Source organism: Chiloscyllium plagiosum, unplaced genomic scaffold (assembly GCF_037043375.1).
Source record: "Chiloscyllium plagiosum isolate Xiang-an unplaced genomic scaffold, Cpla_swu_hap1 HiC_scaffold_35, whole genome shotgun sequence".
NCBI classification, from domain to species: Eukaryota; Metazoa; Chordata; class Chondrichthyes; order Orectolobiformes; family Hemiscylliidae; genus Chiloscyllium; species Chiloscyllium plagiosum.
In genome coordinates this window covers 9765490-9789458 of record NW_028270173.1, presented here as the reverse complement: position 1 = coordinate 9789458, position 23969 = coordinate 9765490, and the positions used below count along the sequence as shown (strand labels likewise).

At 47.1% G+C, this 23969-nt stretch overlaps 2 protein-coding genes across 2 annotated transcripts; both read left to right on the top strand.

The window, feature by feature from the left end:
* The first annotated feature begins 2413 nt into the window (after nucleotides 1-2413).
* LOC148140036 (tumor necrosis factor-like) lies at nucleotides 2414-6169 on the top strand. Its single transcript, XM_087978842.1, has 4 exons — nucleotides 2414-2658; nucleotides 3356-3416; nucleotides 3844-3909; nucleotides 4437-6169. The coding sequence occupies exons 1-4, from the start codon at nucleotides 2482-2484 to the stop codon at nucleotides 4847-4849; spliced, it is 717 nt and encodes a 238-aa protein (XP_087834968.1). The 5' UTR covers nucleotides 2414-2481; the 3' UTR covers nucleotides 4850-6169.
* Nucleotides 6170-15402: 9233 nt separating this feature from the next.
* Nucleotides 15403-17823, top strand: LOC148140035 (tumor necrosis factor-like). Its single transcript, XM_087978841.1, has 2 exons — nucleotides 15403-15454; nucleotides 15982-17823. The coding sequence occupies exons 1-2, from the start codon at nucleotides 15403-15405 to the stop codon at nucleotides 16392-16394; spliced, it is 465 nt and encodes a 154-aa protein (XP_087834967.1). The 3' UTR covers nucleotides 16395-17823.
* Nucleotides 17824-23969: the final 6146 nt, after the last annotated feature.

The following is a 23969-nucleotide window of genomic DNA, read 5'->3' as shown; positions in this document are numbered from 1 at the left end:
ATTCATTAGCCGAGGGATTGAATTCAAGTGTTGAGAGGTGATGTTGCAGCTGTACAGGACCTTGGTAAGGCCAACTTTGGTGTACTGTGTGCAGTTCTGGTCACCTCATTTTAGGAAAGATGTGGAAGCTTTGGAGAGGGTGCAGAGGTGATTTACCAGGTTGTTGCCTGGAATGGAGAATAGGTCGTATGAGGATAGGTTGAGAGTGCTAGGCCTTTTCTCATTGGAATGGCAAAGGATGAGAGGAGACTTTATATAGGTTTATAAGATGATCAGGAGAATAGATAGAGTAGACAGTCAGAAACTTTTTCTACGGGTACAACAGAGTATTACAAGGGGACATAAATTTAAGGTGAAGGGTGGAAGGTATAGGGGGGATGTCAGAGGTGGGTCTTTACCCAGAGAGTGGTGGGGGCATGGAATACGCTCCATGTGGGAGTGGCTGAGTCAGAATCTTTGGTGACCTTTAAGCGGCAATTGGATAGGTACATGGATAAGTGTTTAAGCTAGGACAAATGTTCGGCACAACATCGTGGGCCGAAGGGCCTGTTCTGTGCTGTATTGTTCTATGTTCTATGTTCTATTTACATTCTCCCCTCAATAATGAGACTGAAACTGTACACATTATTCCAGATTGGTCTCACCCATGAGGCTGGTCTCATTGAGGAATAGCATTTTTACTTGTTTTTACAGTGTACCTAATTGATTTCGCCCCAGCCCTATATGCCTTAGCCCTTTATCATGACCTGTGATCAGTCTCAATCACATTGATGTGACACCAGTTGTGGATATAGCTCAGACCCTCCCACAAACCACCCAGCCATCCATTGCCTCCATCCACACTTCTCATCTCTGTGAAACGGCAGCCAATATCAAAGAGCCCTCCCATCCCAGTTATCATCACTTCCAACTTCTTCAGTCACGCCGGGGATTTAAAGATGAAAAGTTCATGCCAAAAGGGTGAAGGACAGCTTCTTTCCTGCTGTGAATAGACTGCTGATTGGACCTCTCATATGTACGTTAGTTCGCTCAATGAGCTGGAAGGTAGGTTTTCAGATGTTCCATCACCATGACTAGGCAACATCATCAGTTAGAGTATTCACACTTTTCATTGCACTCAGGTACATCTGACAAGAATTAATCAAATTAAACCAAATCAGCATTCTGACTAATCCAGGTGGAGTGCGTCAGGGACCTCCCCTTTACCCACAGCCCAATGTACTCCTTCCACTAATTCAAAGACACTGACTAAACCTTCTTTCCCTTTCACAAACCCCTGCTGGCTCTTCCTCACTATCTGGAGGGTTTCAGGTACACAGCAAGAACCACTTGAGTCATCAATTCCATCAGTGTCCCCATGACAGATGTCAGGCTAACTATCCAATACTTTCCCTTCTGGAATACAGGCAGGACAGATGTTGCTTTGCAGTCTGATGGAACACTTCCAGAATCTGGGGAATCCTGGAAAATTCACACCAACAAATCTCCTGCTGTATTAGTGCTGCTGTGAGGACCTTGTTGTGAAGTCCATTAGGAACTAGGAGTGGCCCTCCCACAGCTCTCTCACTGTCTTCAGTATCACTTCCCCCCTGACGATAATTTCACCAGGTTCCTGCATCCATTGCACCCCCTGATGTCCATCTGCCAGTGGAAGGTGTTTGGTTCCCCCACAGTGAAGATGGGAGGTGACTAGCTGCTGGGTTATTGTTCCATGTCCTTATTCTGGGGGTTGAACTCCCCAGTCTCACTCTCTGGGTGATCCGCACTGACGACCCTCGCTCCGCTGCTGTTTCATGACACGGAGACCTTTCGTTGGGTTGGTCAGAGAGTCTCATTTTGTCCACCTGAGAGATCAGTTCGTTTCTCACTTTGCTGCTGCCAAGGGTTTTGTCCCACCATCTGACCACTCACACAGCTTTCTGCATGGGATGTTTTGGTTCAGCTTGATCTTTCTCTAATTTAATCCGTTATCCACTGTCGGTGGGTCTGCCCCACACTAGGACAGAACCGAATATTTCGGTAATAAAGTTAGTGCTGTGCTCTCCCTCCCTCTCTCTATCTCCTCCCTCTGTCATTGTTCCCAGTGAGAGCCAGGAGCCCATGGGGGATACATGGAGAGACTGTGGGGATTGCTGGGACCCACTTTGGGTTACCGACAGGATTTCCTGGTTTTGGGAGAAACTGCTGTAGTTCCACGTTGGGTGAGAGTCAGACAGAGCCAGTCCCACATTCGAGCTGGAGAGTGATCGCTTTCCAATCGCTGCTGTTTCTGCTTGGGGATTTCCCATTCCATTTCATCACAGCCAGCAGTGACTGTGCTGCTCCTGCTGGGTATAAAGAGCTGTTAGTGAGCAGCAGCAGCAGTTCGAGAGCAGGCAGCTCCCTCCCAGAGAGAGAGAGACAGAGACAGAGACACTCATACAGAGCCTGAGTGGACCCGAGAGAGGCTGACCCAGCGAGCTCCCTCTGCCACCTGACAGCATGAACACTGAGGCCAAGTTCTTGGAGCTGGAGAATGGGGGGCTGCTGCCCATCAGGGAGTCAGGCTCCAACACAAGCTGTTTCTGGCGGGCTCTGTGTGCACTCGCTGTCCTCGGCTTGTTGCTGCTTTGTACCTTTCTCTTCCTGCTTCAGTTTGGAGTGCTCCCTACAAACCAGGTGAGGGTCAGCCTTGGGGAGGGGGTTCTCGGAGACTAGCGCTCGCCTTCCACTTGCCGCTTGCATTGCTCCGGGACAGGGACTTGTTGGGAAGCGGGCACTTCAAGCTGCGAAGGGATTTCACTCTCAGTTCCTGCTGCAACTCTGCAGCGAAACAGCAACCTGGCCCCCAGCCCTTCAGCCAGGCCGGCCCTTTAACTGCAGTCTCTCCAACAGCGAGAGCGGTTTTCCCCGGGACCCTGCTCAGTGCCCAGCCTGAGCTGAGGGAACTGTTGGAACTGCTCCCTGTTCTATGGGTCCCGCCGGATAAAGGCGGCTCTCTCAGTCTGTGCTGCCGGCGCTACTAAAGGACAAGCAGAGACTGGCAGCTGTCACTCTGAGAGTGACCGGGGGGACACTCAGCCAGTCTGCCTGGTGTCAGCGTGTGTCTGTACACAGTGGCGATGGGGGAATAGGCTGGCTGGGTCACTCCGGCTCTCCAGGGTAGCCTGTCTGTCCTGGACAGTGTACAACACAGGGGCTCCAATCCACTTAGTGTCTACAATCGTCTGGATAACATTGTGTTTCTGTCCAACACCGGGTCGCCCCTACAGCCCACCCAGCTGCAGCCCTGGGATGGGCACCAACTCCTGTTCGGTGGAGCGGAAACTCGAGTCAATTTCACATCTTAACACTTGTCCTTGTTTAATTCCTTCAGGGTTCAAGATCAAAGCTGGAAGTCTCCCATCCCTCACTGACAACAGCGGCTCAGACCAGCGGTAAGTGCTGTCAGCATCAGTGCTGTTTCTCCCACCCATCTCTCCCTCACCCTCTGGGACATTCCTTATTCATATTTTCATCAATATCTTTCCTAACATTGCTACACCATTCTCCCTTTATCAGTCTTGTCCTTTTGCGAGTTGTCTGTTTTCCTGACTCCCTCTCAGTCTTTCCCACAAACTCTTTCAGATTGCAGCAATACTGGACTCGAGATGTTAACTCGGAGTCTCCACCCACTGATGCTGCCAGACCTGCTGAGTTTCTCCAGCCTTTTCCGTTTGTATCTCATACACTCTTTGCTCTCATGAGCCCACCTGTCTATCTGTCCCATCCTTCACCCCTCCCCCCCCTCTCTCTCTGTGTCTGTCAGTCTGTGCTCTGTGGGTGATCCAGCTGGGTCTGAGTTTCTATCTTTTCCATTTCCAGGTTTGCACCGACTCATGAAGCAGGTGGGGAGTGACCCCCGGCCGAGAATCGCAGCTCACCTGACAGGTACAGAACTGTTCTCAATGTGACAGCATCCTCTGGAGAATAGGCCACAGCAGCTGGGAGGGTGCAGGGGTGGATTGGGAAGGTGCTAACTCTCTTTATCAATAATGCAGTGTGGAGAGAGCACTGGAGGAGGAGAGTGGGAGATAACAGGGTCCTGGGCAAAGAGAAGGGGCTGTGGTGTGAATTGGTTCATCTGAACACAGAGACAGCAGCACAGGCATCAGAGATGAAATCCTCCTGGGACCGGCCTCTCTATGGGTCAGGGTGACAAGGGAGCTCAGTTTCCAATTAAGATGCAGACCGTCCAGTTTCTTTCCCATGGGAAATCGTGGGATCTTACTGTGCACAAAGTGGTGGCTCCATTTCCTGAAATAGCACAATTACTCCTTCAATAACACCTCATGGGTTGTAAAGCGCTTTACCATATCCACAAGCCATGCCTGGTGCTACATCAATGCGGGCTAGTTATTTCTCTTTGTTTGATCCTCATGATGTCTTCTCTGTCTCTCCCACCCCTGCCCCCTCAGCTTCCCCAACCAGGAAAGGAGAGAACGTGATTTGGCAGAATGAGAGTGACTCCACATTCACTGAGGGCCTGGAGTTCAGGGACAACCACCTCATCATCAAAAGGCCTGGACAGTACTTTGTCTACACCCAGGTGGTCTTCCACAGCATGGAGTGTCAGCCCCAGGCCATCTACCTGAGTCACGAACTCGCCAAGCTGTCGCCAAATTATCCTGAGGAAGCCATTCTACTGAAAGCCACCAAATCCGCCTGCCACTCTCACCAACGCAAGGAGCCCTGGTACAAAACCTCCTACCAGGGAGCCATCTTTGAGTTCCTGGAGGGAGATCAGATCTTCTCCAGGGTTAACGAGGAGACAACGGGATATGTAGACACAACCGAAGGGAAGACTTTCTTTGGAATATTTGCTGTATAATTTTCCTGGTACATGCACATTGATTATCAATGACTGATCAAGAATTTCAAATTGAAATTCAGTGCAAACTGACAAAGGCACATTGTCTTCTTATTGTTAATTGTGCACAAACTAGATTAATTTCTCTTGCATTTGATTTCAAGAGTTTGCAACAACAGAAGGTGCCCGATGTGTGTGGCTTTGAGGATTGGGTGGTGCAGTGAAGTATCAGAGTAAATTTTCAGTGTTGCAATTCCAGCTTTGTACAAAGCACAGAATGGTATTGGTCAGGGAATCTGTGCTTGCCTCCAGCTAACACCTAGGCTTGAGGGATTGAATGGCCTCCACCTGTCACTATAATGTCCCTGCTTCTAACATCCCTTTAACACTGGGCCCAGGTGGAGGTGTTTCACTGCTGTGTAACATTGATCCTGTTGGATGAGTGAATTCGATTGGAACAATGTGAAGAGAGTTGTTCAGAAATTGCATTCCAAATCTGCTGTTTCTGATTGACGTGAACACAAAGCCTCACAGATCGTATAATTTATTTCATATTTAAATTGTGTTTTGTGTTGCTCACTTTATTTGAATTTGTCCTCCTCAGGTAGAAATTCGTTTGTCTATCCCTGGAGTTAAAAAGAACTCCAGGATCCTGGGTCTGATATTCAGACTGATTATTCCCTGAGACCAGGTACTGGTCCTTGAAGAGTATGGTCTATTCCTCATTATTGATTTACATTCCAAAGGATCCCTGCTCTCTTTGTGAAAAATGAAGCAAGTTGATTGAGTTCGCTGTTGGGTGAGGAATGCCAAAGCACGTTCTCAGCAGGGCATTGGCTTTCTACCTCGACAATGTGATTGGTCAAATCTTCACAGAATCTTCCCTCCCCTTGAGTCCATATGGTCAGCACTGCAATTCAAATGGTGACAGAACATTCAGCAAACACTAAGAGGTTGTCTCACTAAATGTTGCCCTGTGCCTGATCTGATGGGACTGTATTGTGCTCCTACAGCTTCGTCCTAGTCAATGTTGGAGGGGATTCTTTGCTGCTCTGATCCAAGGGGAATGGTTGAGATTGTTCCTTCATGGCAATGTTACCTTCTCTTTGTACCTTGTACTCTCCATTGGTCACCCTTCAGGCTGGGTAATGCACAGTAAGATCCCAGTAAAAATCTGATTGGCTCTGCACGCCGAGTGATTCTCTATCTCGAATGAGGGACCACCAAAATTTAATTGCAGTTCATCGACCAACCTGAGTGTTTGTGTAAAACTGTAACATCTGTTCTATAGATGTCTTTTAGTGACAATGATATTGTCAATGTTAAGATATTTCAGATTGATATAAGTTATTATTTAATTCTATTTATCAATGGTTGTATTTATATTATTTATATTAATATTTATGTCTGCAAACATAAAGAGGAATTAATAAAATTATTTGAAGAGTATCTAATGTTTCCTTCTGGCTGTTGTACATTGGTTTGGCTTTGGAGATGTTCCTGGACGGTGTTTAAAGGAGAGGGTACACTTTCTACTCTGTTACAACTGACTGTTTGATTGATGATCACATTGGGAATTTGGGATTGACAGTTTTCAGCTTAGCAAATTAATGGGATTGGGAGGTTGTAAATATGAGATAACAAAACCGGATCTTGGTAATCTTGTTGGGAGAGGAGATTGGGAATCTGAGAGAGGGAATCCAGAGTTTGAAAGAGGAAATGAATAAGAGATTGTTAATGTGACCTACCTATAAGCCTCCTGTATCTTTCAATGAGATGTGGATGACAAATTGAAAATACTTGAACAAATAAACTCGCTAATGTTTCTCCCACTTTCCGCACATAGGCATTTCTCGCCATCTCTGTCTGAAATGGCCATCCCCGAATTCTGGGACTGTAGTTACACATCCTGTCCAGCCTGGTTAGAACCACCTGCCTCTCAGCATCTCTCCTGATGAGCCATTAGAATTGGATCTGTTTCAAAGAGATCACATTGTACACAGTTCATTTCCAATGAGCACCTCTCCACACATCACTTCAGGAATCAGAAGATTAAAACAAGTGTGTGACGATGGGGTATCAGACAGTGTGCAGTGGGTGCCTGACATGCACTGCCAGGGGAGATGACAGAAGCAGATACGATAGCAACAGGTTAGAGATATTTGAGCAGACACATGAAACAGGCAGAAACAGAGGGATATAGGATTTCTTTATATGAGCATCATAACTGGCACAGAGATATTGAGCTAAGAATGTGTTCCTGCTCTGTATTATTCTATGTCCCGTGTTTGAAAAATGTCCAAATTCCTCTAAACAGAGACTGGAAGGTAAGGTCCAAGTGTGGAAGGAAGAATCAATGCTTTCCCTCCCAGATCAGTCCTCGATAAAACACTGAGAAATATTCTATTTGCAATCCAGTGTCACGAAACCATATCAACTGTTTAACAAACAGGCTGGTAGGGTGGTTTTTTGGAAGATGATAAATTAGTGAGGTTGTTGTAAATGTACTCAGGCCAATGAAAATACTATTTAAAAGTTAAAAGTATGTGGTGTATTTCAGAAAGCAAAACACTTATTGCAAATCTCTGAGCCACTACCACAGACATCAATGTCAGAATGGCTCACATGTTCCCAAGAGAGTCGAAGTTTTTCAAAGGGAGACATTTAAACATCCAACAGGACAGCCAATACTTACATGCTTTCTATGTCTTGAAGGAGATGCAGTAAATCTGCGCTCATGGATTAACTCTTGTTTGGGAGTTAACCCTTTCTTTACTTGTATTTTTGTCCTTTTCCAGGGAACTGTTAAAACACTTTATGTACAACATTTCATGCTCTAATCAAACTCGGCTGAAGCAGACCTGAATAGATTGGACCCTATGCAATGTGAAATATTTACACGTGATATTTGAAACAGGGGACCATGCCCACCATCTTTGTGCTCCCAGGAAATCAAACGTTCCTGTCCATGGAGTCAGCCTGTGAGAATCTGACCGTCAGGCACACCCTGTTTTCCTGACTGATTCCATCGGTTCCCAGCCATCCCTGTAGACACACCATTCTCAGCTGAGCACAGCTCACACCAATAACACGCTTACCCCACTGTTTGGCCAAAGACTCGCAGAAATTTAAATTTCAATTCCAGCCAAAAGGAATTGCCACCGCACCCTGTTCTGTCATGGGGAATGGTGTGTGAATGAGAAACTATCACCCACAGTGCCTCAGACAGATGCACTCTGAGAATGTGTCAGGCTAACTCAGACTAACACGGCTGGCTCCATGATGAGAAATTATTCCTGTCCAAGATGGCTCGGCTTGTGACTTCCTTCCCCATTTCTAGAAAAGCACTTGCAGAATTCTGTTCGACAGGAAGGGGTGTTCTGTGAATGGAAATACATACTTATCACGGTCAGTCTGACCAGGGTTGGGATAAAGGGCTTTCCAATTCTCAGGGAACTGGGGTTGAGTTCCATCTTGATAAACTCCTTCTCCACCAATTCACTAATGGACCTTTGTCTGGATCCAAAGCAGGACTCGCCTCTCACTCTCAGTGAAAGCAAGTTCTACCTGAACAAGCGTTGCTCAGAAAACAACCTGTTCATTCTAGGTGTCAGTCTCACAGCCTCCTCCAACACATTCTAACTCAGTATGTAGATTGTCCAACCAGAGGGGTGGCCATATTGGATTTGGTACTAGGTAACGAACTGGGACAAGTGATGGTCTTGTTAGAGGGTTAACATTTTGGTGATGGTGACCACAATTCTGTGACTTTCACCTTGGTTATGGAGAGAGTTAGGTGCATTCAACAGGGTAGGTTTTCCAATTGGGGGAAGGGTAAATATGATGCTGCAAGACAGGATCTGAGGAACATAAGTTGGGAGCATAGATTGTCAGGGAAGGATGTCATTGAAATGTGGAACTTTTTCAAGGAACAGTTACGACGTGTCCTTGATATGTATGTACCTGTCAGACAGGAAAGAGATGGTCGTGTGAGGGAACCTTGGTTGACGAGGGAGGTTGAATGTCTAGTAAAGAGGAAGAAGGAAGCTGAAATAAGGCTGAGGAAACAAGGTTCAGACAGAGCATTGGAGGGATACAGGATAGCCAGAAGGGAGCTGAAGAAAGGGATTAGGAGAGCTAAGAGAGGGCATGAAAAATCTTTGGCGGGTAGGATCAAGGATAATCCCAAGGCCTTTTATGCGTATGTGAGAAACATGAGAATAACGAGAACGAGGGTAGGTCCGATCAAGGACAGTAGTGGGAGACTGTGTATTGAGTTGGAAGAGATAGGAGAGGTCTTGGATGAGTACTTTTCTTCAGTATTTACGAACGAGAGGGACCGTATTGTTGAAGAGGAGGGTATGAAACGGACTGGTAAGCGAGAGGAGATACTTGTTAGGAAGGTAGATGTGTTTGAGCATTTTGAAAAACTTGAGAATAGACAAGTCCCCCGGGCCTGACAGGATATATCCTAGGATTATGTGGGAAGCAAGAGAGGAAATTGCAGAGCCGTTGGAATGATCTTTTCGTCTTCACTGTCAACAGGGGTGGTACCAGGGAACTGGAGAGTGGGAAATGTTGTGCCCCTGTTCAAAAAAGGGAATAGGGATAACCCCGGGAATTACAGGACAGTTAGTCTTACTTCGGTGGTAGGCAAAGTAATGGAACGTGTACTGAGGGATAGGATTTATGAGTATCTGGAAAGACACTGCTTGATTAGGGACAGCCAGCACGGATTTGTGAGGAGTAGGTCTTGCCTTACAAGTCTGATTGAATTCTTTGAGGACATGACCAAGCATGTGGATGAGGGTAGAGCAGTGGATGTAGTATACATGGATTTTAGTAAGCCATTTGATAAGGTCCCCCATGGTAGGCTTATGCGGAAAGTCAGGAGGCATGGGATAGTGGAAAATTTGGCCAGTTGGATAGAGAACTGGCTAACCGGTCGAAGTCAGAGAGTGGTGGTAAATGGTAAATATTCAGCCTGGAGCCCAGTTACAAGTGGAGTTCCGCAGGGATCAGTTCTGGGTCCTCTGCTGTTTGTAATTTTTATTAATGACTTGGAAGAGGGAGTCGAAGGGTGGGTCAGTAAATTTGCAGACGATACGAAGATTGGTGGTGTTGTGGATAGTGAGAAGGGCTGTTGTCGGATGCAAAGGGACTTAGATATGATGCAGAGCTGGGCTGAGGAGTGGCAGATGGAGTTCAACCCTGTCAAGTGTGAGGTTGTCCATTTTGGAAGGACAAATAAGAATGCGGAATACAGGGTTAACGGTAGGGTTCATACTAAGGTGGAGGAGCAGAGAGATCTTGGCATCTATGTTCATAGCTCTTTGAAAGTTGCCACTCAGGTGGATAGAGCTTGTAAGAAGGCCTATGGTGTATTAGCATTCATTAGCCGAGGGATTGAATTCAAGTGTCGAGAGGTGATGTTGCAGCTGTACAGGACCTTGGTAAGGCCAACTTTGGTGTACTGTGTGCAGTTCTGGTCACCTCATTTTAGGAAAGATGTGGAAGCTTTGGAGAGGGTGCAGAGGAGATTTACCAGGATGTTGCCTGGAATGGAGAATAGGTCGTACGAGGATAGGTTGAGAGTGCTAGACCTTTTCTCATTGGAATGGCAAAGGATGAGGGGAGACTTTATAGAGGTTTATAAGATGATCAGGAGAATAGATAGAGTAGACAGTCAGAAACCTTTTCCACGGGTACAACAGAGTATTACAAGGGACATAAATTTAAGGTGAAGGGTGGAAGGTATAGGGGGGATGTCAGGGGTGGGTCTTTACCCAGAGAGTGGTGGGGGCATGGAATACGCTGCATGTGGGAGTGGCTGAGTCAGAATCTTTGGTGACCTTAAAGCGGCAATTGGATAGGTACATGGATAAGTGTTTAAGCTAGGACAAATGTTCGGCACAACATCGTGGGCTGAAGGGCCTGTTCTGTGCTGTATTGTTCTATGTTCTATGTTCTATTTACATTCTCCCTTCAATACAGAGACTGAAACTATACACATTATTCCAGATTGGTCTCACCCATGAGGCCGGTCTCACTGAGGAATAGCATTTTTACTTGTTTTTACAGTGTACCTAATTGATTTCGTCCCAACCCTATATGCCTTAGCCCTTTACCATGACCTGCGATCAGTCTCAATCACATTGATGTGACACCAGTTGTGGATATAGCTCAGACCCTCCCACAAACCACCCAGCCATCCATTGACTCCATCTACACTTCTCATCTCTGTGAAAAGGCAGCCAATATCAAAGAGCCCTCCCATCCCAGTTATCATCACTTCCAACTTCTTCAGTCACGCCGGGGATTTAAAGATGAAAAGTTCGTGCCAAAAGGGTGAAGGACAGCTTCTTTCCCGCTGTGAATAGACTGCTGATTGGACCTCTCATATGTACGTTAGTTCGCTCAATGAGCTGGAAGGTAGGTTTTCAGATGTTCCATCACCATGACTAGGCAACATCATCAGTTAGAGTATTCACACTTTTCATTGCACTCAGGTACATCTGACAAGAATTAATCTAATTAAACCAAATCAGCATTCTGTCTAATCCAGGTAGAGTGCGTCAGGGACCTCCCCTTTACAGGAGAAAGTGAGGTCTGCAGATGCTGGAGATCAAAGTTGAAACTTTATTGCTGGAACAGCACAGCAGGTCAGGCAGCATCCAGGGAACAGGAGATTCGACGTTTCGGGCACAGGCCCTTCTTCAGGAATGAGCAGAGAGTGTTCAGCAGGAGAAGATAAAAGGTAGGGAGGAGGGACTTGGAGGAGGGGAGTTGGAAATGTGATAGGTGGAAAGAGGTCAAGGTGAGGGTGATAGGTCGGAGTAGGGTGGAGGCGGAGAGGTCAAGAAGAAGACTGCAGGTCAGGAAGGCGATGCCGGGCTGGAAGGAAGAGCTTCTGTGCAGAGGAGATGACCTGGGGTGTGCAGTGAGAGAGGGACTCACTGAGATCTTTGTAGAGAGAGGCAGAGAGCTTCTTCAAGGAAGGCATCCTTGTAAGAGGATTCGCAGTAGGTTGAAATCTTCGAGGAGAAAGTGAGGTCTGCAGATGCTGGAGATCAAAGTTGAAACTTTATTGCTGGAACAGCACAGCAGGTCAGGCAGCATCCAGGGAACAGGAGATTCGACGTTTCGGGCACAGGCCCTTCTTCAGGAATGAGCAGAGAGTGTTCAGCAGGAGAAGATAAAAGGTAGGGAGGAGGGACTTGGAGGAGGGGAGTTGGAAATGTGATAGGTGGAAAGAGGTCAAGGTGAGGGTGATAGGTCGGAGTAGGGTGGAGGCGGAGAGGTCAAGAAGAAGACTGCAGGTCAGGAAGGCGGTGCCGGGCTGGAAGGAAGAGCTTCTGTGCAGAGGAGATGACCTGGGGTGTGCAGTGAGAGAGGGACTCACTGAGATCTTTGTAGAGAGAGGCAGAGAGCTTCTTCAAGGAAGGCATCCTTGTAAGAGGATTCGCAGTAGGTTGAAATCTTCGAGGAGAAAGTGAGGTCTGCAGATGCTGGAGATCAAAGTTGAAACTTTATTGCTGGAACAGCACAGCAGGTCAGGCAGCATCCAGGGAACAGGAGATTCGACGTTTCGGGCACAGGCCCTTCTTCAGGAATGAGCACAGAAGCTCTTCCTTCCAGCCCGGCACCGCCTTCCTGACCTGCAGTCTTCTTCTTGACCTCTCCGCCTCCACCCTACTCCGACCTATCACCCTCACCTTGACCTCTTTCCACCTATCACATTTCCAACTCCCCTCCTCCAAGTCCCTCCTCCCTACCTTTTATCTTCTCCTGCTGAACACTCTCTGCTCATTCCTGAAGAAGGGCCTGTGCCCGAAACGTCGAATCTCCTGTTCCCTGGATGCTGCCTGACCTGCTGTGCTGTTCCAGCAATAAAGTTTCAACCTCCCCTTTACCCATAGCCCAATGCACTCCTTCCACTAATTCAAAGACACTGACTAAATCTTCTTTCCCTTTCACAAACCCCTGCTGGCTCTTCCTCACTATCTGGAGGGTTTCAGGTACACAGCTAGAACCACTTGCGTCATCAATTCCATCAGTGTCCCCATGACAGATGTCAGGCTAACTATCCAATACTTTCCCTTCTGGAATACAGGCAGGACATATGTTGCTTTGCAGTCTGATGGAACACTTCCAGAATCTGGGGAATCCTGGAAAATTCACACCAACAAATCTCCTGCTGTATTAGTGCTGCTGTGAGGACCTTGTTGTGAAGTCCATTAGGAACTAGGAGTGGCCCTCCCACAGCTCTCTCACTGTCTTCAGTATCACTTCCCTCCTGACGATAATGTCACAGGTTCCTGCATCCCCTGATGTCCATCTCCCAGTGGAAGGTGTTTGGTTCCCCCACAGTGAAGATGGGAGGTGACTAGCTGCTGGGTTATTGTTCCATGTCCTTATTCTGGGGGTTGAACTCCCCAGTCTCACTCTCTGGGTGATCCGCACTGACGACCTTCGCTCCGCTGCTGTTTCATGACACGGAGAGCTTTCGTTGGGTTGGTCAGAGAGTCTCATTTTGTCCACCTGAGAGATCAGTTTGTTTCTCACTTTGCTGCTGCCAAGGGTTTTGTCCCACCATCTGACCACTCACACAGCTTTCTGCATAGGATGTTTTGGTTCAGCTTGATCTTTCTCCAATTTAATCCGTTATCCACTGTCGGTGGGTCTGCCCCACACTAGGACAGAACCAATTATTTCGGTAATAAAGTTAGTGCTGTGCTCTCCCTCCCTCTCTCTATCTCCTCCCTCTGTCATTGTTCCCAGTGAGAGCCAGGAGCCCATGGGGGATACATGGAGAGAGTGGGGGGAAATGCTGGGACCCACTTTGGGTTACCGACAGGATTTCCTGGTTTTGGGAGAAACTGCTGTAGTTCCACGTTGGGTGAGAGTTAGACAGAGCCAGTCCCACATTCGAGCTGGAGAGTGATCGCTTTCCAATCGTTGCTGTTTCTGCCTGGGGATTTCCCATTCCATTTCATCACAGCCAGCAGTGACTGTGCTGCTCCTGCTGGGTATAAAGAGCTGTTAGTGAGCAGCAGCAGCAGTTCGAGAGCAGGCAGCTCCCTCCCAGAGAGAGAGAGACAGAGACAGAGACACTCATACAGAGCCTGAGTGGACCCGAGAGAGGCTGACCCAGCGAGCTCCCTCTGCCACCTGACAGCATGAACACTGAGGCCAAGTTCTTGGAGCTGGAGAATGGGGGGCTGCTGCCCATCAGGGAGTCAGGCTCCAACACAAGCTGTTTCTGGCGGGCTCTGTGTGCACTCGCTGTCCTCGGCTTGTTGCTGCTTTGTACCTTTCTCTTCCTGCTTCAGTTTGGAGTGCTCCCTACAAACCAGGTGAGGGTCAGCCTTGGGGAGGGGGTTCTCGGAGACTAGCGCTCGCCTTCCACTTGCCGCTTGCATTGCTCCGGGACAGGGACTTGTTGGGAAGCGGGCACTTCAAGCTGCGAAGGGATTTCACTCTCAGTTCCTGCTGCAACTCTGCAGCGAAACAGCAACCTGGCCCCCAGCCCTTCAGCCAGGCCGGCCCTTTAACTGCAGTCTCTCCAACAGCGAGAGCGATTTTCCCCGGGACCCTGCTCAGTGCCCAGCCTGAGCTGAGGGAACTGTTGGAGCTGCTCCCTGTTCTATGGGTCCCGCCGGATAAAGGCGGCTCTCTCAGTCTGTGCTGCCGGCGCTACTAAAGGACAAGCAGAGACTGGCAGCTGTCACTCTGAGAGTGACCGGGGGGGGGGGGGGGGGGACACTCAGCCAGTCTGCCTGGTTTCAGCGTGTGTCTGTACACAGTGGGGATGGGGGAATAGGCTGGCTGGGTCACTCCGGCTCTCCAGGGTAGCCTGTCTGTCCTGGACAGTGTACAACACAGGGGCTCCAATCCACTTAGTGTCTACAATCGTCTGGATAACATTGTGTTTCTGTCCAACACCGGGTCGCCCCTACAGCCCACCCAGCTGCAGCCCTGGGATGGGCACCAACTCCTGTTCGGTGGAGCGGAAACTCGAGTCAATTTCACATCTTAACACTTGTCCTTGTTTAATTCCTTCAGGGTTCAAGATCAAAGCTGGAAGTCTCCCATCCCTCACTGACAACAGCGGCTCAGACCAGCGGTAAGTGCTGTCAGCATCAGTGCTGTTTCTCCCACCCATCTCTCCCTCACCCTCTGGGACATTCCTTATTCATATTTTCATCAATATCTTTCCTAACATTGCTGCACCATTCTCCCTTTATCAGTCTTGTCCTTTCGCGAGTTGTCTGTTTTCCTGACTCCCGATCAGTCTTTCCCACAAACTCTTTCAGATTGCAGCAATACTGGACTCGAGATGTTAACTCGGAGTCTCCACCCACTGATGCTGCCAGACCTGCTGAGTTTCTCCAGCCTTTTCCGTTTGTATCGCATACACTCTTCGCTCTCATGAGCCCACCTGTCTATCTGTCCCGTCCTTCACCCCTCCCCCCCCCCCCCCCCTCTCTCTGTGTCTGTCAGTCTGTGCTCTGTGGGTGATCCAGCTGGGTCTGAGTTTCTATCTTTTCCATTTCCCAGGTTTACACCGACTCATGAAGCAGGTGGGGAGTGACCCCCGGCCGAGAATCGCAGCTCACCTGACAGGTACAGAACTGTTCTCAATGTGACAGCATCCTCTGGAGAATAGGCCACAGCAGCTGGGAGGGTGCAGGGGTGGATTGGGAAGGTCCTAACTCTCTTTATCAATAATGCAGTGTGGAGAGAGCACTGGAGGAGGAGAGTGGGAGATAACAGGGTCCTGGGCAAACAGAAGGGGCTGTGGTGTGAATTGGTTCATCTGAACACAGAGGCAGCAGCACAGGCATCAGAGATGAAATCCTCCTGTGACCGGCCTCTCTATGGGTCAGGGTGACAAGGGAGCTCAGTTTCCAATTAAGATGCAGACCGTCCAGTTTCTTTCCCATGGGAAATCGTGGGATCTTGCTGTGCACAAAGTGGTGGCTCCATTTCCTGAAATAGCACAATTACTCCTTCGATAACACCTCATTGGTTGTAAAGCGCTTTACCATATCCACAAGCCATGCCTGGTGCTACATCAATGCGGGCTAGCTATTTCTCTTTGTTTGATCCTCATGATGTCTTCTCTGTCTCTCCCACCCCTGCCCCCTCAGCTTCCCCTACCAGGAAAGGAGAGAACGTGATTTGGCAGAATGAGAGTGACTCCACATTCACTGAGGGCCTGGAGTTCAGGGACAACCACCTCATCATCAAGAGGCCTGGACAGTACTTTGTCTACACCCAGGTGGTCTTCCACAGCATGGAGTGTCAGCCCCAGGCCGTCTACCTGAGCCACGAACTCGCCAAGCTGTCGCCAAATTATCCTGAGGAAGCCATTCTACTGAAAGCCACCAAATCCGCCTGCCACTCTCACCAACGCAAGGAGCCCTGGTACAAAACCTCCTACCAGGGAGCCATCTTTGAGTTCCTGGAGGGAGATCAGATCTTCTCCAGGGTTAACGAGGAGACAACGGGATATGTAGACACAACCGAAGGGAAGACTTTCTTTGGAATATTTGCTGTATAATTTTCCTGGTACATGCACATTGATTATCAATGACTGATCAAGAATTTCAAATTGAAATTCAGTGCAAACTGACAAAGACACATTGTCTTCTTATTGTTAATTGTGCACAAACTAGATTAATTTCTCTTGCATTTGATTTCAAGAGTTTGCAACAACAGAAGGTGCCCGATGTGTGTGGCTTTGAGGATTGGGTGGTGCAGTGAAGTATCAGAGTAAATTTTCAGTGTTGCAATTCCAGCTTTGTACAAAGCACAGAATGGTATTGGTCAGGGAATCTGTGCTTGCCTCCAGCTAACACCTAGGCTTGAGGGATTGAATGGCCTCCACCTGTCACTATAATGTCCCTGCTTCTAACATCCCTTTAACACTGGGCCCAGGTGGAGGTCCTTCACTGCTGTGTAACATTGATCCTGTTGGATGAGTGAATCCGATTGGAACAATGTGAAGAGAGTTGTTCAGAAATTGCATTCCAAATCTGCTGTTTCTGATTGACGTGAACACAAAGCCTCACAGATCGTATAATTTATTTCATATTTAAATTGTGTTTTGTGTTGCTCACTTTATTTGAATTTGTCCTCCTCAGGTAGAAATTCGTTTGTCTATCCCTGGAGTTAAAAAGAACTCCAGGATCCTGGGTCTGATATTCAGACTGATTATTCCCTGAGACCAGGTACTGGTCCTTGAAGAGTATGGTCTATTCCTCATTATTGATTTACATTCCAAAGGATCCCTGCTCTCTTTGTGAAAAATGAAGCAAGTTGATTGAGTTCGCTGTTGGGTGAGGAATGCCAAAGCACGTTCTCAGCAGGGCATTGGCTTTCTACCTCGACAATGTGATTGGTCAAATCTTCACAGAATCTTCCCTCTCCTTGAGTCCATATGGTCAGCACTGCAATTCAAATGGTGACAGAACATTCAGCAAACACTAAGAGGTTGGCTCACTAAATGTTGCCCTGTGCCTGATCTGATGGGACTATATTGTGCTCCCTACAGCTTCATCCTAGTCAATGTTGGAGGGGATTCTTTGCTGCTCTGATCCAAGGGGAATGGTTGAGATTGTTCCTTCATGGCAATGTTACCTTCTCTTTGTACCTTGTACTCTCCATTGGTCACCCTTCAGACTGGGTAATGCACAGTAAGATCCCAGTAAAAGTCTGATTTGCTCTGCACGCCGAGAGATTCTCTATCTCGAATGAGGGACCACCGAAATTTAATTGCAGTTCATCGACCGACCTGAGTGTTTGTGTAAAACTGTAACATCTGTTCTATAGGTGTCTTTTAGTGACAATGATATTGTCAATGTTAAGATATTTCAGATTGATATAAGTTATTATTTAATTCTATTTATCAATGGTTGTATTTATATTATTTATATTAATATTTATGTCTGCAAACATAAAGAGGAATTAATAAAATTATTTGAAGAGTATCTAATGTTTCCTTCTGGCTGTTGTACATTGGTTTGGCTTTGGAGATGTTCCTGGACGGTGTTTAAAGGAGAGGGTACACTTTCTACTCTGTTACAACTGACTGTTTGATTGATGATCACATTGGGAATTTGGGATTGACAGTTTTCAGCTGGGCAAATTAATGGGATTGGGAGGTTGTAAATATGAGATAACAAAACCGGATCTTGGTAATCTTTTTGGGAGAGTAGATTGGGAATCTGAGAGAGGGAATCCAGAGTTTGAAAGAAGAAATGAACAAGAGATTGTTAATGCGACCGATCTATAAGCCTCCTGTATCTTTCAATGAGATGTGGATGACAAATTGAAAATACTTGAACAAATAAACTCGCTAATGTTTCTCCCACTTTCCGCACATAGGCATTTCTCGCCATCTCTGTCTGAAATGGCCATCCCCGAATTCTGGGACTGTAGTTACACATCCTGTCCAGCCTGGTTAGAACCACCTGCCTCTCAGCATCTCTCCTGATGAGCCATTAGAATTGGATCTGTTTCAAAGAGATCACATTGTACACAGCTCAACTCCAATGAGCACCTCTCCACACATCACTTCAGGAATCAGAAGATTAAAGCAAGTGTGTGAGGATGGGCTTTCAGACAGTGTGCAGTGGGTGCCTGACATGCACTGCCAGGGGAGATGACAGAAGCAGATACGATAGCAACAGGTTAGAGATATTTGAGCAGACACATGAAACAGGCAGAAACAGAGGGATATAGGATTAGTTTATATGAGCATCATAACTGGCACAGAGATATTGAGCTGAAGAATGTGTTCCTGCTCTATATTATTCTATGTCCCATGATTGAAAAATGTCCAAATTCCTCTAAACAGAGACTGGAAGGTAAGGTCTAAGTGTGGAAGGAAGAATCAATACTTTCCCTCCCAGATCGGTTCTCTATAAAACACTGAGAAATATTCTATTTGCAATCCAGTATCACTAAACCATATCAACTGTGTAACAAACAGGCTGGCAGGGTGGTTTTTTGGAAGATGATAAATTAGTGAGGTTGCTGTAAATGTACTCAGGCCAATGAAAGAACGATTTAAAAGTTAAAAGTATGTGGTGTATTTCAGAAAGCAAAACACTTTTTCCAAATCTCTGAGCCACAACCACAGACATCAATGTCAGAACGGCTCACATGTTCCCAAGACAATAGAAGTTTTTCAAAGGAAAAAAACATTTAAACATCCAACAGGACAGCCAATATTTAAATGTCTTGAAGGAGATGCAGTAAATCTGCGCTCATGGATTAACTCTTGTTTGGGAGTTAACCCTTTTTTTAGTTGTATCTTTGTTCTTTTTCAGGGAACTGTTAAAACACTTTATGTACAACATTTCATGGTCTGATCAAACTCTGCTGAAGCAGACCTGAATAGATTGGACCCTATGCAATGTGAAATATTTACACGTGATATTTGAAACAGGGGACCATGCCCACCATCTTTGTGCTCCCAGGAAATCAAACGTTCCTGTCCATGGAGTCAGCCTGTGAGAATCTGACCGTCAGGCACACCCTGTTTTCCTGACTGATTCCATCGGTTCCCAGCCATCCCTGTAGATACACCATTCTCAGCTGAGCACAGCTCACACCAATAACACGCTTACCCCACTGCTTGGCCAAAGACTCGCAGAAATTTAAATTTCAATTCCAGCCAAAAGGAATTGCCACCGCACCCTGTTCTGTCATGGGGAATGGTGTGTGAATGAGAAACTATCACCCACTGTGCCTCAGACAGATGCACTCTGAGAATGTGTCAGGCTAACTCAGACTAACACGGCTGGCTCCATGATGAGAAATTATTCCTGTCCAAGATGGCTCGGCTTGTGACTTCCTTCCCCATTTCTAGAAAGGCACTTGCAGAATTCTGTTACACAGGAAGGGGTGTTCAGTGAATGGAAATACATACTCATCACGGTCAATCTGACCAGGGTTGGGATGAAGGGCTTTCCAATTCTCAGGGAAGTAGGGGTTGGGTTCCATCTTGATAAACTCCTTCTCCTCCCATTCACTAACGGGCCTTTGTCTGGATCCAAAGCAGGACTCGCCTCTCACTCTCAGTGAAAGCAAGTTCTACCTGAACAAGCGTTGCTCAGAAAACAACCTGTTCATTCCCGGTGTCAGTCTCACAGCCTCCTCCAACACATTCTAACTCAGTATGTAGATTGTCCAACCAGAGGTGTGGCCATATTGGATTTGGTACTTGGTAACGAACCGGGACAAGTGATGGGCTTGTTAGTGGGTGAACATTTTGGTGATGGTGACCACAATTCTGTGACTTTCACCTTGGTTTTGGAGAGAGTTAGGTGCAGTCAACAGGGTAGGTTTTCCAATTGGGGGAAGGGTAAATATGATGCTGCAAGACAGGATCTGAGGAACATAAGTTGGGAGCATAGATTGTCAGGGAAGGATGTCATTGAAATGTGGAACTTTTTCAAGGAACAGATACGACGTGTCCTTGATATGTATGTACCTGTCAGACAGGAAAGAGATGGTCGTGTGAGGGAACCTTGGTTGACGAGGGAGGTTGAATGTCTAGTAAAGAGGAAGAAGGAGGCTTAAATAAGGCTGAGGAAACAAGGTTCAGACAGAACGTTGGAGGGATACAGGATAGCCAGGAGGGAGCTGAAGAAAGGGATTAGGAGAGCTAAGAGAGGGCATGAAAAATCTTTGGCGGGTAGGATCAAGGATAATCCCAAGGCCTTTTATGCGTATGTGAGAAACATGAGAATGACGAGAACGAGGGTAGGTCCGATCAAGGACAGTCGTGGGAGACTGTGTATTGAGTCGGAAGAGATAGGAGAGGTCTTGGATGAGTACTTTTCTTCAGTATTTACGAACGAGAGGGACCGTATTGTTGAAGAGGAGGGTATGAAACGGACTGGTAAGCGAGAGGAGATACTTGTTAGGAAGGAAGATGTGTTTGGGCATTTTGAAAAACTTGAGAATAGACAAGTCCCCCGGGCCTGACGGGATATGTCCTAGAATTATGTGGGAAGCAAGAGAGGAAATTTCAAAGCCGTTGGAATGATCTTTTCGTCTTCACTGTCAACAGGGGTGGTACCAGGGAACTGGAGAGTGGCAAATGTTGTGCCCCTGTTCAAAAAAGGGAATAGGGATAACCCCGGGAATTACAGGACAGTTAGTCTTACTTTGGTGGTAGGCAAAGTAATGGAACGGGTACTGAGGGATAGGATTTATGAGTATCTGGAAAGACACTGCTTGATTAGGGACAGCCAGCATGGATTTGTGAGTAGTAGGTCTTGCCTTACAAGTCTTATTGAATTCTTTGAGGACATGACCAAGCATGTGGATGAGGGTAGAGCAGTGGATGTAATATACATGGATTTTAGTAAGCCATTTGATAAGGTCCCCCATGGTAGGCTTATGCGGAAAGTCAGGAGGCATGGGATAGTGGGAAATTTGGCCAGTTGGATAGAGAACTGGCTAACCGGTCGAAGTCAGAGAGTGGTGGTAAATGGTAAATATTCAGCCTGGAGCCCAGTTACAAGTGGAGTTCCGCAGGGATCAGTTCTGGGTCCTCTGCTGTTTGTAATTTTTATTAATGACTTGGAAGAGGGTGTCGAAGGGTGGGTCAGTAAATTTGCAGACGATACGAAGATTGGTGGTGTTGTGGATAGTGAGAAGGGCTGTTGTCGGATGCAAAGGGACTTAGATATGATGCAGAGCTGGGCTGAGGAGTGGCAGATGGAGTTCAACCCTGTCAAGTGTGAGGTTGTCCATTTTGAAAGGACAAATAAGAATGCGGGATACAGGGTAAACGGTAGGGTTCTTACTAAGGTGGAGGAGCAGAGAGATCTTGGCATCTATGTTCATAGCTCTTTGAAAGTTGCCACTCAGGTGGATAGAGCTTGTAAGAAGGCCTATGGTGTATTAGCATTCATTAGCCGAGGGATTGAATTCAAGTGTCTAGAGGTGATGTTGCAGCTGTACAGGACCTTGGTAAGGCCAACTTTGGTGTACTGTGTACAGTTCTGGTCACCTCATTTTAGGAAAGATGTGGAAGCTTTGGAGAGGGTGCAGAGGTGATTTACCAGGTTGTTGCCTGGAATGGAGAATAGGTCGTACGAGGATAGGTTGAGAGTGCGAGGCCTTTTCTCATTGGAATGGCAAAGGACGAGAGGAGACTTTATAGAGGTTTATAAGATGATCAGGAGAATAGATAGAGTAGACAGTCAGAAACTTTTTCCACGGGTACAACAGAGTATTACAAGGGGACATAAATTTAAGGTGAAGGGTGGAAGGTATAGGGGGGATGTCAGGCGTGGGTCTTTACCCAGAGAGTGGTGGGGGCATGGAATACGCTGCATGTGGGAGTGGCTGAGTCAGAATCATTGGTGACCTTTAAGCAGCAATTGGATAGGTACATGGATAGGTGTTTACGCTAGGACAAATGTTCGGCACAACATCGTGGGCTGAAGGGCCTGTTCTGTGCTGTATTGTTCTATGTTCTATGTTCTCTTTATATTCTCCCCTCAATACAGAGACTGAAACTGTACACGTTATTCCAGATTGGTCTCACCCATGAGGCTGGTCTCACTGAGGAATAGCATTTTTACTTGTTTTTACAGTGTACCTAATTGATTTCGTCCCAACCCTATATGCCTTAGCCCTTTATCATGACCTGCGATCAGTCTCAATCACATTGATGTGACACCAGTTGTGGATATAGCTCAGACCCTCCCACAAACCACCCAGCCATCCATTGACTGCATCCACACTTCTCATCTCTGTGAAAAGGCAGCCAATACCAAAGAGCCCTCCCATCCCAGTTATCATCACTTCCAACTTCTTCAGTCACGCCGGGGATTTAAAGATGAAAAGTTCGTGCCAAAAGGGTGAAGGACAGCTTCTTTCCCGCTGTGAATAGACTGCTGATTGGACCTCTCATATGTACGTTAGTTCGCTCAATGAGCTGGAAGGTAGGTTTTCAGATGTTCCATCACCATGACTAGGCAACATCATCAGTTAGAGTATTCACACTTTTCATTGCACTCAGGTACATCTGACAAGAATTAATCAAATTAAACCAAATCAGCATTCTGACTAATCCAGGTAGAGTGCGTCAGGGACCTCCCCTTTACCCACAGCCCAATGTACTCCTTCCACTAATTCAAAGACACTGACTAAACCTTCTTTCCCTTTCACAAACCCCTGCTGGCTCTTCCTCACTATCTGGAGGGTTTCAGGTACACAGCTAGAACCACTTGAGTCATCAATTCCATCAGTGTCCCCATGACAGATGTCAGGCTCACTCTCCAATACTTTCCCTTCTGGAATACAGGCAGGACATATGTTGCTTTGCAGTCTGATGGAACACTTCCAGAATCTGGGGAATCCTGGAAAATGCACACCAACAAATCTCCTGCTGTATTAGAGCTGCTGTGAGGACCTTGTTGTGAAGTCCATTAGGAACTAGGAGTGGCCCTCCCACAGCTCTCTCACTGTCTTCAGTATCACTTCCCCCCTGACGATAATTTCACCAGGTTCCTGCATCCATTGCACCCCCTGATGTCCATCTCCCAGTGGAAGGTGTTTGGTTCCCCCACAGTGAAGATGGGAGGTGACTAGCTGCTGGGTTATTGTTCCATGTCCTTATTCTGGGGGTTGAACTCCCCAGTCTCACTCTCTGGGTGATCCGCACTGACGACCCTCGCTCCGCTGCTGTTTCATGACACGGAGAGCTTTCGTTGGGTTGGTCAGAGAGTCTCATTTTGTCCCCCTGAGAGATCAGTTCGTTTCTCACTTTGCTGCTGCCAAGGGTTTTGTCCCACCATCTGACCACTCACACAGCTTTCTGCATAGGATGTTTTGGTTCAGCTTGATCTTTCTCTAATTTAATCCGTTATCCACTGTCGGTGGGTCTGCCCCACATTAGGACAGAACCAATTATTTCGGTAATAAAGTTAGTGCTGTGCTCTCCCTCCCTCTCTCTATCTCCTCCCTCTGTCATTGTTCCCAGTGAGAGCCAGGAGCCCATGGGGGATACATGGAGAGAGTGGGGGGAAATGCTGGGACCCACACTTTGGGTTACCGACAGGATTTCCTGGTTTTGGGAGAAACTGCTGTAGTTCCACGTTGGGTGAGA